A 14,406-nucleotide genomic window follows, 5' to 3' on the forward strand; every position below is an offset into this window, starting at 1 on the left:
ATGGACTTTTTGTTGGGGAAGAAAATTTACACAATAATATGAAAAATCTCAGTATGTTAAAAATCCTGGCTACGGTCCTGCTTTTACCTGGATATAATTAAAAAGAAATCTGCCATATGTCAGTGCAAAATGCCTTTACTCTCAGGGGTAAAAAAAAAAAAAAAGAGAAAAGATATTGGTTTGAAACTATCATGATGTGGAAAACACATGAGGAATATTTAAGGTGTTGTTTATTTTACTTATTTTATTTGCTCGTTTATTTTTTCATGGAAGAATACAATAAAAATATATTAAATAAGATATAATAAAATAAAATAAAATATATGAAAAATAAAAAAAACATAAGTCTAAAACAAATCTTGATGTTTGTTTTTTCATTACGTATATTGGAGTGGTCCTCACTGGATTTTATATTATTAATGTCATGTTTTGTCACTGTGCAACATGGTCGACTGTAAAATCGTCATAGTTTTATTGGTAACACGCTGGTATTTTATACTTCTATAATTTCCCAAAAGAATTGCTCGTAATTTTCAAGAAGTTTCCTGGAAAGGACTATTTAATCTGGTACTAATTGTAGGGAAAATACAAATATTCTAAAAGTAAAGTAAATATTTATTATCTATTTATTCTTGGTAACCGTATTCGCCATATTTGTTGAGTTGTATGCTTGCTGGTGGACATATCTTATTTTTTTACTACCAAATTGTATACTTTTTTTCAAGGCTTTGAAACTAAAAACCTGTAAAATAAAGCCTTACCATTTAATTTAGCTAGATTTTTCTTTATTTTGACTTTGTTGGTTTTTTTTTTTTTCTTTTTTGACAAAATGTCCAGACTAGGGAGGTTGAAATTGTTGTCAAGGTTCCTACGTACCAACTCCACTTGACTCCATAAACTTGTTGACAACGCTGAAAAAAAACACACAGTCAAGTCAAATTTCTTTACAATAAATAATGTTTATTACTGCAGTTATGAATCTTAATTCAAATGTAAAGCATTTCCCATTTAAGCCGACACTGCCACAGCTTTTTATAGAATAGATCTCTAAGTAACTTTTTATTGATGGGATTGCTGTGCAAGCAATCCCATCTCTGTTCATCTCAGTCTCTCTTTATTGGTGGGATCGCTGGGCAACAGCTGCAATCTCATCTATCTTCATCTCAGTTTCCCTTTATAATCCTTATTCTTCTTCAACGCTGTTTAACTTCATTCAAAATTCAAAATATTCCGTTCTTTTATTTCATCTTTCATACTTTACGAAATATTCAATGTTTTTCTTGCTAATTAGGCTTCTTTCCTGACTTCTGTGAAGGCTCCTTGGGGGATTCTTAACTGACGAGTCATGGACCTTTGAACAATTCTTACAGATATATGATATATATTGTATGATATATGTTTAGTACCAACTGCTTTAACTTTTTGTGTTTCTCCAGGGGGCTCTGAAGTATGCAGGATTTTCTAAATAAAAGTCCCCAGACGGAAACAAGAGCTTACCGGTGATGGCACTCAAGTAGGCTGATAGATTTTCAAAATAAAAGCCCCAAAAGGTGACAAAGGCTCACAGCTTCCTGGCTTTCTGAGCACTCAAGACATTCAAAATAAAACTAAGGGAGTTGAATGACACCTCAACTCCTCCATACACATAATTTCAACACCTTTCACTTATCACACTATATTTTGCTCTTTTCTATTATTCCAACTCTTCATACTCCTTCATACAAAGTTAAGTCAGCAATTAGCCCCCCAGCCATTTATCAAGCGATGCTGGTCAGCTCCTGGTTATACATGAAGCAAATGCATTCCAGCTTCCAGCTTTTCAAGCAATGCACTTTCTTCCATCTGTCCAATTTTCAGCTGCCAGCAATCCCACCACAATTTTTCTTCATAAATTGCATTAGTTTTTATTGCACTACACTATAGCAGAGCAGATGGCCTGACATTCATTTAAATATCTGTATTTACAATAAAGCAGTATGAGATCTCCTCAGACGAGGAGAAATGTAAACAGGGTTTGTCATTCAGTAAGCTCGGTAAAGTTATTTCTCTCGTCTAAATCGAGAATTTTTTTTTGTAAAAGTTTAGTTCTCGCTCGAAATCTACATTCAGGATCTGAAGACATACGCTGTTGGGAGTCCAAAGTGGTAGAAACTATCTGGAGAAAACAAAAAAAAGGTAGCAAAACCCCACTGCCAAATGTTCAAGAGGACACATCCTGTTATGAATGCAGACACATTGGGCCCCGTGGTCACACTGTGGGCCGGCTGGATGCAGTTCATCAACTGTCCACTAGGAGGAGGTGCTGGTCTGACATGGCAGGAGGAAGGCATGAGGGTCCAGTATCATGCAGGAAACCCAGTCTCCTCTCCTTCCTCCACTGTGCAATGAAAACCAGCTGATAACCTGGAAATAAGAGAAAGTACATGACAAACATAGAGCGTTATACTTAAATGTTTGAATTTCTTTTTTTACACAGTAAAAGTTTTATGATGCAGCAACTCTGAGAGGCACAATGTTTGTCACATAGTACAGAGTAAAACCAAACACAAGTCATGAACAGGACTGATTAATCTCTTTTACAAACTGTTTCTGAATCTGCGTCTGTACCAGTTGGTGCATTCAGGGCCATTCCTTGTGATGGGCCCTTTCTTTCTTCTTCTTCTCGTTTTTCTCCTTCTGCAGTCTGTCCAGCTCGGCCTCGTACATCATCTCCTGGATCAGGTATTTCTCTCTGCGCATTCTGTCCCGCAGGTCCTTGGGGAGGTCGGGGATCAGGTACGCGATCAGGGTCTTGATGGCAAAGACCATATGCTGCAAAAAGACAGAGTATGTTATCGCAAACACCAGAGCCATATCTCCACGATAAAAACAACCCAAATACTAAAGAGATAAGGTGGAAAAAACTGATTAATTTAATAACTCACTAGCTGAGTTTCCATTCAATTGTCAAGCAAACTTTAAGTTTTGAAATGTTGCAAAAAAGAAATGTGAATTAGGTGCTTTTCAATCGACTGGCCTGGAAGAAGAAGTACCTTTGATTTTATAAAGTTGATATGGCCAATGTGGTGGCAAACAGTAGCTAATTTACAGGGGAAATATCTGCAGTGTGGTGATTTTCTGTGGGTTTGTCACTACAAGCAGCACCTTTAACATCCCACATGGTCATTTAAACCATTGTTCATATGCAAATATCATTTAGTGCAGTTTTAATTGTTTTTAAAAGTGGCTTTTTGAAATGTAAATGTGAATTAGTTACTATGTGACTATGTGAGCCAAGTTAAACGAGACTAATCTGAACCATCTGTGTGAGTCCTTGTTAGTGGCAGTGCGTGCACAGCTGCCACTAACAAGGACTTACAAAGGTGGTTCAGATTGGACTGAGGCAGCTGATAAAAGCTGGAAGCAGGTCACAGAAATCATTTAGGGTTTGGTGCAAGTGGGAGTGGAAACAGGCAAAGGAAGCATTTAAATTTTCACAAACAGAATATCAAAAACCTTAGAGTGATGAGCACACGGTGAAATGAGGTCTTCCACATTTCCTTTGTAAAAGTGAAACTTCCTAGTCTCAGGAACTGATTTCATCAAAAAGATTTATTTTAAAATTTTTGATGAGTTCAAAATAAATTAGTTTGTCTTGCTAGTGGTACCAACTGGTAATCACTGACATAATCTAAATAATCGGTGTCTCCACTGACCGACAGCATGAAGTTAAACCAGACTAAGCTTTAAGCCTGGTGTAACTCTAATACTCCTTTAGGAAATGAGTCCAATTAATTCAAGACTAAATCTAAGGGATTTCAAAACAATTTTCTAAGTGAGCCAACTTGAGTTAATCAGGTTTAAAAGGCTAAAACTAATGTTCATTTTGTTTTTCCTATACTAATTCCTTAAAACACTATATATATGATAGTAAATAGAAAATTAAAGCTGCAAGCAGCGATGAACGGGCCCTCGCACTTTCCCGCGCGTCGCGGGTTACTGGCGGGACGCCGATTGACACGGCCAGGACAACACAATGAAACTGGAACTCTGACGAGTGCAATGACACCTCCCACAAGAGAATTTTTCCAACTTTCTAGGGGTTGCTAGCGAGCCATTTTGCAACACCCAAACCCCGAGACCCTTAAAATAATTTTTTTTTTCACCGAGCCTGATAAGTGTGCCAAGTTTAACAACTGTTTGAGCATGTCAAGGCCCTCAAAAAAGGCAATTCATTTGGGAAATGAAAAAGAGACCTTACAGTTTCAATAGGGCCTTCGCTGGCCCGACGTTGTCGGTACTCGGGCCCTAATAAAATCACTTAAACATCACCAAACTTCTTTTTTTGCTGTGAGCAAAAATTAGAGCAAAACTGTTGAAGAAGATGTAGATTGGGCGGTCATGGGTGGAGACATTTAAACGGTTAAAGAGGCATTGACAAAACAATATGAACGATTCCATTTCCAAACCCAGCCTGCTGTTTGTTGCCATTTGTCACAGATTTAAAAAACAACAACAACAACACTGACCTCAAATACAATGATGAACGCTAGCCGGGCTGCCAGGACGTGCCAGAACTGTAGAGTGTACGCGTAGGGATCAGCAGAGTCCGGAGGCTCCCTGTAGTCCCGATATCTGGCGGGTCAAACAAACTTAAACTTTAACAACTTAAACAAACAGATGAATTCAAAGGTCAAAATAGCACTAAAGATCTCTACTCATGTAAATTAACTACGCTTATATGCACACTAATATTCCACGATTATTCCAAATATGACACTATTCCCAAAAAATTAAATTTTCCGATTAAGACACGTAGGATATGCCTATATCATTCTGGTTTTGGGAGCATTCCTTGGAGTATGCACAGCTGCAAGTAAATGGGAATATTAGTGAAATATTAATTTTCATAAGCCATGTAAACAGCTTAGTATGAATATTGTCTTTTTCAGAATAAGAGCCAAAAAACTAGAATATTTTGTGCATGTAAACATAGTAAGTGATTCATCAACCGACAGAAAAATCAGTTCAGCTGTGTATACAAAAGATGGTATTGACTTGAGGTTGTCTTTTGTATAATGGGAAAACTTTTGCTTCTCCTGTGTGTGGTTAATAGGGATTATTAATAAAATGATGGATAAGCACACACAGACACTCTTATGCAATCCTTCCTGGGGTTGCACAAAAACTTGCAGCCAAATCCTGTTAAAATTAATAAGCTTCTGACAAGTGTTTCTTTTTTAGTGTAACAGATAAACCCTTAATCGTGGCTCAGTTACAGAAAAAAACATATGATGACAGTTTACAGTATATTTTTAACATCCTACGCCTACGCCTACCTCACCTGCAATACGTCACAGCTACTCCGAGCAGCTCGGAGCCATTAGTCCTGGACTGCGATTTCCCCTCAAAGTCAGACACCCGGAACAGTGAGAGACTGGCGTTGACATAACCCATCATACACCTGAGGAACATATAAAAAACCATTTTATCCAACACTTGGAATAAAATAAACCACCGTAGGGCTATGCCGAATGTCTTTTTTTCTACTGAGGTTTTCGAATGAGGCTTTGAATGTCCGTCATCCTATTTTATGACGTCATCACCCTAGCAAAAAAAATTAAAATCCTCGAACAAACAATCCTCAATTTGAATAAAGTGATTCGTCGGATTAAATGAGTTAGTTTTTTTGTTAAATCAACTTTCTTTAATGAATATAACTCCACTGCAGTGAAAATGTAGTTTTTGAAAGGCTAAACGCCAACAAATATGTATTGAAGCAGAATATTTAGTTTGTTAAAAACATGTTGTGAATTCTTTTTTCAATAAATGTTGACTTTTGGACTTTACATGGTTAAATGTTTGGATCACACGAGTCGGAGTGCGGTGCGCCGCTGCAGAATGAATATAATGGAAACACAGTTAGTGTACGGTAGACTAATCTTTATCTGCAACGGTAAAGAAATACTGGGTTTAAACAGAATGAAAAAGAAATTAAAAAAAGAAGCTAATTTTAAATGTCAACTTTATGAATGAAGCTTCGAACTTTTCGGTCCAGCCCTTCACCAATGCTCCACAAAGTTATTAAAGTAAAAGAAACAAAGGAACTAACGGGATCAAGAGTCCAGCTTATCACTAACTAATATTAACTACACCAAAACAAACTGCTAAATCACCACTCACCCCTCCCCTGCTCGACCCTGACCAGCACAAGGTCCATACTTGTAGGCGTAAACAAGGCGAGGGATGAAGTCTGAGGTAACAGCGATGACAAAGGCGTTGGTGATGACAGACAAGATGCCGATGCCCTCCAGAATGCCATACCAGATCCCTGCCACAAAAACATAAAATTAGACATTACACTTAAAAAATCTTATGAAATGAGAACCTTTATAATACATATAAACATATATTTAATTCACCTATGTCTTTGGCTTGTGAGGGCAGAGGCCGCCGCCACTGTGTGACAAACTTGTAGGCGTCTAAACGAATCTCGATGACGTTGTTGAGCAGCGCTAAGAGAGGGGCCAGAGGGAAAGCTGCCACAAAGATGGTGGTGAAGCCAAATTGTAGAACTGAAACAAACACAAAAAACCCCAAGCCTTCAGTTCCTGTAGCGGTCTATTATGGCTAACATGTTGCATGTTTACACATACAGCAGATATGGAGCGACATTAGCATTCATTTAGAGTCATATTTAAGTCCAATATTCACTCTCCTTTTAACTCGGTTTTCTCTCCACCACATTTTTTCCATTATTAACATAAAAATAACGATAACGTGTTTACGCAAATTCGTTTTAACGCCACTAATTTCTTTAATGCATTAGCGCAACTTATGATTTGTAGGTTCTACTGGTTCTCAGTTGTAAAGCTAGAGACTGGTATCATAAGAAACTAGGAATCCATCGGTACCAACCATGTCATAGTAGCTTGTCTCGAAGGAGATTAAATAACGCTCCAAATTTAAGCAAAATGTTGGCGAGGAAAAGCTGTCATGGCCATTTTCAAAGGGGTCCCTTGACCTCTGGCCTCAAGATATGTGAATGAAAATGGGTTCTATGGGTACCCACGAGTCTCCCCTTTACAGACATGCCCACTTTATGATAATCACATGCAGTTTGGGGCAAGTCATAGTCAAGTCAGCACACTGATAGCTATTGTTGCCTGTTGGACTTGATTTGAGCATATGTTTTATGCTAAATGCAGTACCTGTGAGGGTTTCTGGACAATAACTGTCATTGTTTTCTGTTGTTAATTGATTTCCAATAATAAATATATACATACATTTGCATAACGCAACATATTTGTCCAGTCCTATGTTGATAAGAGTATTAAATACTTGATATATCTCCCTTTAAGGTACATTTTGAAATGTGTGATTAATTTGCAATTAATCGCAATCAAATATCTTAAGCGATTGACAGACCTAACAAAAAATATTGATGGGTGCAGCTTTAAGTTAGTTAAGTATAACCCACTCAGTCACAGATGTACCAATAAAGATGTGAGCACGTGGAAAAGCTCTCAGCCCAAATTTAATCCCCAGCAAATCAGTGTCACAGTTACATAACATGCACCACAGCTGCTGCTGGGTCACCAAATGAAAACGTTGTATTGTTCAAAAAATTGTATTCGAGACAATTAAGCCGCGGAGTGCATTTTGGATAACCTTACACCTGATATCTAAGGTTGTGGCACTAAGGTTTTTAGTGGTAAACATGCTAAATAAGAAAATGCATGCATGGCACTTCAGTTTCGACATACTCATTTCTAAGTATTCATCAAAGAGTCCGTAGGCATTCATTGGCTGTAGGTTGTAGTCCCTCTCCCACTGTGGGAAGCTGGCCTTGGCTGTCTTTCCGTGCTCTCGCCTCAGTCTCCGCCGTGTCCACCAGTTCTGGATCAGCCTAGCAAAACAACAACAACAGAACAATCAACAACAACAGGAGATTAATTCAGTCCAAAAACAAGCGGATCTAATTTCATCTGCTGTTACTCTGCAGTCTGCTATCTGGCACTATATCTGACTGAGAGGTATTTACTTTTATCTGTGGTTTGGGGAGAAACATTTTTGGTGCACTCACGGGTAGCCGAGCTCCATGAAATTGTTCCAGGTCTGTTTTAGCACCATGATGATCCCCATTTGCAGACAGAGGTCAATGAGGCAGCCACTGGGGTGGCACTACAGCAACAGAGAGAGAGAGAGAGAGAGAGAGATCAAACCCCTTGCTAACAATGGCACTCTGCATTGCTGTAGAAAGTCTCGTCATTCAATTTGCATGCAGTGTGATGCACTAGAAAAGTGACAAAATTAGGTAAACTCAAAAAGTGAGTATGCATACTAAAAATGTACATTATTCTCCCATAGTGCACCAGAGGAAATGGAGGAGCTACTCACAGCTGCAAAACATTAGAATAAATTGCAAATGATGGTAAAACAGCTCCAGAAAGATCTTAGAAAACAAAACAATAAAAGCTGTTTCACAACGAGCACAGACTCCCAAAAAATTGCTAAGAATTTTATAAAAACTGATTTTGTGGATTCTTATGAATGCTTGCACACCTCTGCGGAACATTTGTGTGAGGAAAAAAACAGGATATCCGCCTGCGGAAATACATATACTGTATGTTTGACCAATGATATCACCGTTATTGTGCATAATAATTAGCCATGTGCTTCTGTTTGTTGCACGGAGAGAGTGTATTTTGGGGGCCCTTGGAACAATGTGCGTTTGTTTTCAGGGTAACGGACTGTCGGACAAATGTTTTTTTTTTGGTACAATGGACATATTTTTTTCCCCCCCTGGTCTAAATTTGAGGAAATTTTAGTAACGGCACCTCTTTACATTTGAATTGAATACCCCTGCTGTCATATATAGTTTCTGTATCCAATTAATATGTCCTATAGAATTGTATTGGACACACACGGTATTGTTTTAATGTTTTGCAGCTGTGAGCATCTTCTCTATTTCCTTTGTGCATTGCATTGTGGGAGGATAATGTCCATGAATAACACACCCCAAAATCAAGTTTTTTTTAGTATTTAGTATACTTTTTTGAGTATATATATAATTAATAATAATTTTCTGGTGAGAACTAGTGCTGTCTTCGACTAAAGAAATTCTTAGTCAACTAACACTACAAAGAATCACACAAAAGCACCACTTAAAATCTGGTGTTTACCAGATATGTGCTCATAAGTTTCTTGGAAATGAGTCATTCAGCATGAAAAAAGCATAAAAAGGGACTAATTAACTAAAGAAATCTTAGTCGACTAAGATCAAAATGACCGACTACTCGACTAAGAGGTGGCAGCTCTAGTATGAGCACACTACGTACTCTAGAGCTGCTTAGAATTAACTTGTTAATAACTCATTGTGCTGGTTATCTATTGATTGTCATTTGCCATTGGTGGATTTTTAAAGTGTATCTTGTATTCAATTAAGAGTTTCAAATGAAATTGTTTTACAATTCTGATTAAGGATACTTGCAAAAACTGTTGTTTTTATTACTTTGTTTTGCTGTAATTTCATATATATCAACATTATTATAAAGCCTTATGCTATACACCATAGAAGTACATTACGCAGGCACTTTTGCAAGCAAATTAGACAGCGCAGGTCTACGACACCAACATGAATTTAAAATGTTTTGTTGTAAGCGGGAACACCTTTCATATGTATCCCTGCAGCTTTTTATCAGCTTTGCGAATGTTCATAAAAGCCACTTAATCTCTCCAAGCACCATCTGGATTCTGCGTGGCCACAGAAGGCTGACTGAGGCTGTGTTTGTACTGTACATGTCACATCACAGAGAATTTTTTCCATTTACCATTTCAGGGGGGCGCATTAGCTCAGCACCTAAAAGCGCCAGCTCAGGCCTTTCGTCCCCTTAGACCACTTCAGTGTGTGTTATTTCCCCGCATGTTCCCATAAGTACCGCTGGCAGCAGCGCTTACTGCTGAGGGAGGTTAAATGCCTGGTTGGCTCGGCATACGTTATTAGCTCAATGTCCAATTTAGAAATACTTCGATCCGTAATGCTTTGCTGTTATTCCCCTATGGGAATGCAAAGTAGTTACTCACCTCTTCCAGTTTCCAGCGATTGATGAGGCGTAGATATGCACCGGGCCGGCCTGTGAATCTGTTAACCCAGGAAAAAAAAAAAACTTTAACCCCTTACTATTCCGCTTTCTTTTTTAGAGGGGTAGGGGACAGGGGACATTCAGGGGTAGAAAGTAAACAGTAGATGTCACATAGAAGTGGTGTACATGATCTGAAAGCTGGGAACTTGAAGATTAATTTGAGATGCAGCTCAGCAATATTTGTCATTTTGTTCTAGTCATAAATAAGAAATAAAAAATATTTCATTAATGAATTAATCAATTAAATTGAATGGTTAGACTCTTGGGTTGAGTTTTCTGGCATACGTTTACTGTACAAGCTGAGAATACTTGTGTCCCTTGGGGAGTTCTGCGAAAAGAAATACAATATCTCTGGTGATTTGCCTCAAGGTTCTGTCTATTTGTCTATGTGAACATATGGTGTCTTATTACACAGATGACACACTCATTTACATATCTTTCTGCATTGTTTTCTGCACTTCTGCTGTGACACATGTAGTTGTTGTGAGTTCTTTCTCACCTCCCCAAGAAGAAGGCGATGTAGAAAGTCGAACTGTTGAGGTTGACGAACTGAAAAAGGAACATCTTGAGGGTAAAGCTGTTCTCCCACTCCGACTCTGTCCTTGGCTGTTCTGTGGTGGCACGGAGAGAAAGCAGGAACTGTGAGATAAAACTGATAAAACACTGTATGTTAAGTACTGAGCCAACACCAATGTACAGAACTAATTAAAGGCCCAGACACACCAACCCGACATCAAAGAACTAGTGGCGACGAAGGCCAACAGTTGCGTCGCTTCACGTCATTGTACTGCCAATCGGAGTGATTTCTCTCACCGACGGGTGCCACTGCCGATTCAACATGCTGAATTGGCCGAAAAAACTTGAGCAGACTAGAGCTGATGGTGCGGGACACACCGAAAAACCTAGGCCGTACGCTCACTGACGGCCCCAAACTGTCCGACGGCCAACCGTCAGCTTAGTGTGTCAGGGCCTTTAGTCTTCATCACCCTTTCAGCTTCAAGAACATTAGATCTGCTGGTGCAGTCAACTTACCTAAATTAGTGAGAAGAAGAGCAACTTTTTCATAGAGCTAGAAAAAAATACAATGTAGTGAGGGAGGAAGTTAAATTGACTGTAAATAGCCTAGCAAAAGCATAGAAGAGTAGTTTTTACACGCACAAAAAAAAAAGCATCACCGCCTTTTCCATGTACCACTTCACGTAACACTCACCACGTTGAGGAGCATGATCATGCAGAAGTTGATGCAAACTGCCGTTCCCGTGGTCGCCACCTGAGAGTTGTTCCTGATGAGAGCCCAGCCGAAGGCGGCGAAGGTGCTGACGGTGATCACGCGGTATATGACGATGCCAAACACGGCGGCAATCACCACCAGTATCTGTGACATCATAGTGACATGCAAAAAATATTATTACTAACAATAACAATAACAACACATTGCACTTGCACTGTAACCATTTATTTTCTAGCGCTTTACAATACTCATAAAAATGGGAGATAGTACCTTTTAACTGTACAAATGAGTCTCCAAGGAGTCTAACCTCCTTGGCCCAAGGCCTTTGGCCTTGGCGGATGTAAATTAGTTTGTTTATACAGAGTTTGTCAAAACTGGCTCCTATGCAAACAAAATGGATGTTGGCATAAATGATGGATATCCAATATGCTTTTCCCACCAAAATTAGCACATACATGCAGGTTTTTTTAAACACGGGAAAACCCGCTAAAAGTAGGTAACATACTTCTTTCCCATTGCCAGTAGACAAGTATGCCTTTGGGTTTTTCAGTGAAAAGGTTATTTCTTTTTTTATATATATATCTGCTACTTACTCAGTCTCTCTTTCAAACTTTAAAACCAGAGTTGGTGATTGTTGGAACAGTGGAAAGACTAACAAAAACGGTTTGGATGAGTTTTATATTGTTTCTGTTGAGTTTGAATGTGTTTCTGTGAGGTAAAATTGCTGTTGTCTGACTGGAGTCTGGTGGCTTTAAGGACAGCATGGTGTAGTTATTGTATGTTTTTTACATTAATAAATTATAATAAATGTCCAAATTCCTGTTGATTATATTTATTTTATATTCACTTCAGCGCATGTCACATCGCACCGTAAAAGGGCGAGTCAGCATGTCCACCCGGGTGTCATGTTATCACTGCCAATCGGAGATGGAGCCGATAAATACTCGTGGCTACTGCAGAGTCTTTTGTCACGTTTTCAGCCCCACAAAAACACTCCAGATACCCAAACGTATGAGCACAAGCACTGAAAAGTGAGATGTTCATAATATGTAAAAGGCATTTGCACGAGAATATTTAAATCTACAATCAAGAAATGTGTTGACAAGACTTTCCATTGACATAAATAAGCCTCAGCAAAAGCCTAAATACAAAGATGAGAGTGGCACACCTGCTACTTGACATGTATTCACCCCAGAAACTCACCATGAAGAAGATGCCGGATGCTGAGACGATGAGGCGACTGTATTTGTCGTGGAATGCCTGGTAAGGTTCAGGCTTTCCAGATATGGGGTTCATCCTCTCCTTCTTGGAGTATTTGACCTCAAACTGGGGGCGTATTTCGTCCTGAAAGACAAAGGACAAGACACACGTGAGCAAAATTTAGCAGTGAATGTTAAAGGGCTTTTAAAAACTCTAATTAGGCTATTGGGCAATTTTGGTTTGAAACCCAGAATCAGAGTTTAATAATCGCTGTCTTGTCTTCCGTTCTGCTTTCAGACTGAGACTCTGAGTCACTTACACACCCACGAACACAGCAGTCTTTCAAAGAACGTTTTTACCAGTTTGAGTATGACTGACAGACGAGGGTTGGAGGTTGATCCATAAGACAGGCATGACCATTATGAACCCACTGAACGTTCTGACAAAACCAAATTGCAGTATGACAGCTGTGTAGGGGTCTGACTTTGTGAGAGCTTTCATTACAAAATTGCGCATTTTCAGTGAGTCATGAACTGATTCGAGACGGACTCCCTTGGTGCCGGCTCTCGGTACGGTCCCACCTTTTTTAAATATATGCCTGCAGGCTAGCATAGGCGGAAGAAAGGTATGAGTAGGCAAACCTCTCTCAAGGGCCGAGCTGCTGTGAAGGCAGAAATATGGTTAGGGTTTGATTTCAAACCTCTTTGGGCAAAGCCAAAGAGCAACAAGTTAGCTCACTTAAACTATGAAGAAAGAACTCTAAATGAAAATAATAATTAGGGCTGTTAATCGATTAAAATATTTAATCGTGATTAATTGCGCATTTTTAAATTTCTTCTTCACTTAATCTGAAAGGGAGCAGATTAGCTACATATACAGAAAAGCAATGACTACATGGAGAACTTCACCTCCTCTTCCTCCCAGTCAATGAGGTCCCAGTCGTATGCGAGGACAGCTCTGCGCCTTTTCCAGAATTCCAGGAAGACCGTTGCTGAAACACATGAAGAAAACAGCGTCAAATGTTTGCATGTCAGGTGTCACGCCTAAACAGACAGCAACCAACTTAAACGTGCATCCTCTCTACTGGCCAGCAGGGGGCGACTCCTCTGGTTGCAAAAATAAGTCAGATTGTATAGAAGTCTGAGAAAAATGAGCCTACTTCTCACTTGATTTATCACCTCAGTAAACATTGTAAACATGAGTTTATGGTCTCAATCGCTAGTTTCAAGTCTTCTTCAATACAGCATGATGTTCATTTAGTAAATTATGGTCCCATTTAGAGTCAAATAGACCATAAAGCAGGGGATGCTTTAGGGCGTGGCTACCTTGTGATTGACAGGTCGCTACCACGGCGTTGTCCGGTCTGGGAGTTGTCCGTGTTTTCGGCTGACAATTTTAACCCTTTCATGACTTATTCAACGTTTGGTTGTAAAGCTCGTGTCACTTCTGGTTGAAAAAAAAACCAAGATGGCGACGACCAAAATGCCGAATTCGAGGCTTCAAAACCATCGTCCACAAACCAATGGGTGACGTCACAGTGACTACGTCCACTTATACAGTCTATGTTCCTAAACAGTACTGATCAAAATAATTATCTTAGGTACTTGGCTCATCATAAGGTCTGATATTATACCAAATGAGGTTGGAAGTGAATCAAAACAGTGAAGTTGCGGTCCATAAAACCCAAACAATGAGCTGAAAGACACTAAAATGCTCAATAGAGCTGAGAGGAACTGATATTTCACTGTGGGTTCGCCACAACGAGCGACCCCTTTAATGTTTCACATAGCCATGGGACTCATTGTTAATGCATTAAAATATTAGGGCTGTCAAAATTAACGCAAAAATAAC

The 14,406-nt window shown here is 39.2% G+C and overlaps 1 protein-coding gene across 1 annotated transcript in view; it reads right to left on the minus strand.

Annotated features, from left to right (window-relative positions):
- Positions 1-939: 939 nt before the first annotated feature.
- LOC119482816 (anoctamin-4-like) overlaps positions 940-14,406 on the minus strand; it is a 47,562-nt gene continuing 34,095 nt past the window's right edge. The window contains exons 16-29 of the mRNA XM_037760694.1: positions 13,464-13,546; positions 12,559-12,699; positions 11,335-11,499; positions 11,157-11,193; positions 10,624-10,735; positions 10,066-10,123; positions 8,066-8,163; positions 7,746-7,888; positions 6,402-6,554; positions 6,163-6,310; positions 5,324-5,443; positions 4,509-4,614; positions 2,608-2,811; positions 940-2,403 (exon numbers count right to left, since the gene is read on the minus strand). Coding sequence (XP_037616622.1) covers positions 2,620-2,811; positions 4,509-4,614; positions 5,324-5,443; positions 6,163-6,310; positions 6,402-6,554; positions 7,746-7,888; positions 8,066-8,163; positions 10,066-10,123; positions 10,624-10,735; positions 11,157-11,193; positions 11,335-11,499; positions 12,559-12,699; positions 13,464-13,546 — 1,556 coding nt within the window. The 3' untranslated portion in view covers positions 940-2,403; positions 2,608-2,619. The remainder of the gene's footprint in view (positions 2,404-2,607; positions 2,812-4,508; positions 4,615-5,323; positions 5,444-6,162; positions 6,311-6,401; positions 6,555-7,745; positions 7,889-8,065; positions 8,164-10,065; positions 10,124-10,623; positions 10,736-11,156; positions 11,194-11,334; positions 11,500-12,558; positions 12,700-13,463; positions 13,547-14,406) is intronic.

The sequence above is a fragment of the Sebastes umbrosus genome, chromosome 23 (genome assembly GCF_015220745.1).
Source record: "Sebastes umbrosus isolate fSebUmb1 chromosome 23, fSebUmb1.pri, whole genome shotgun sequence".
NCBI lineage: Eukaryota > Metazoa > Chordata > Actinopteri > Perciformes > Sebastidae > Sebastes > Sebastes umbrosus.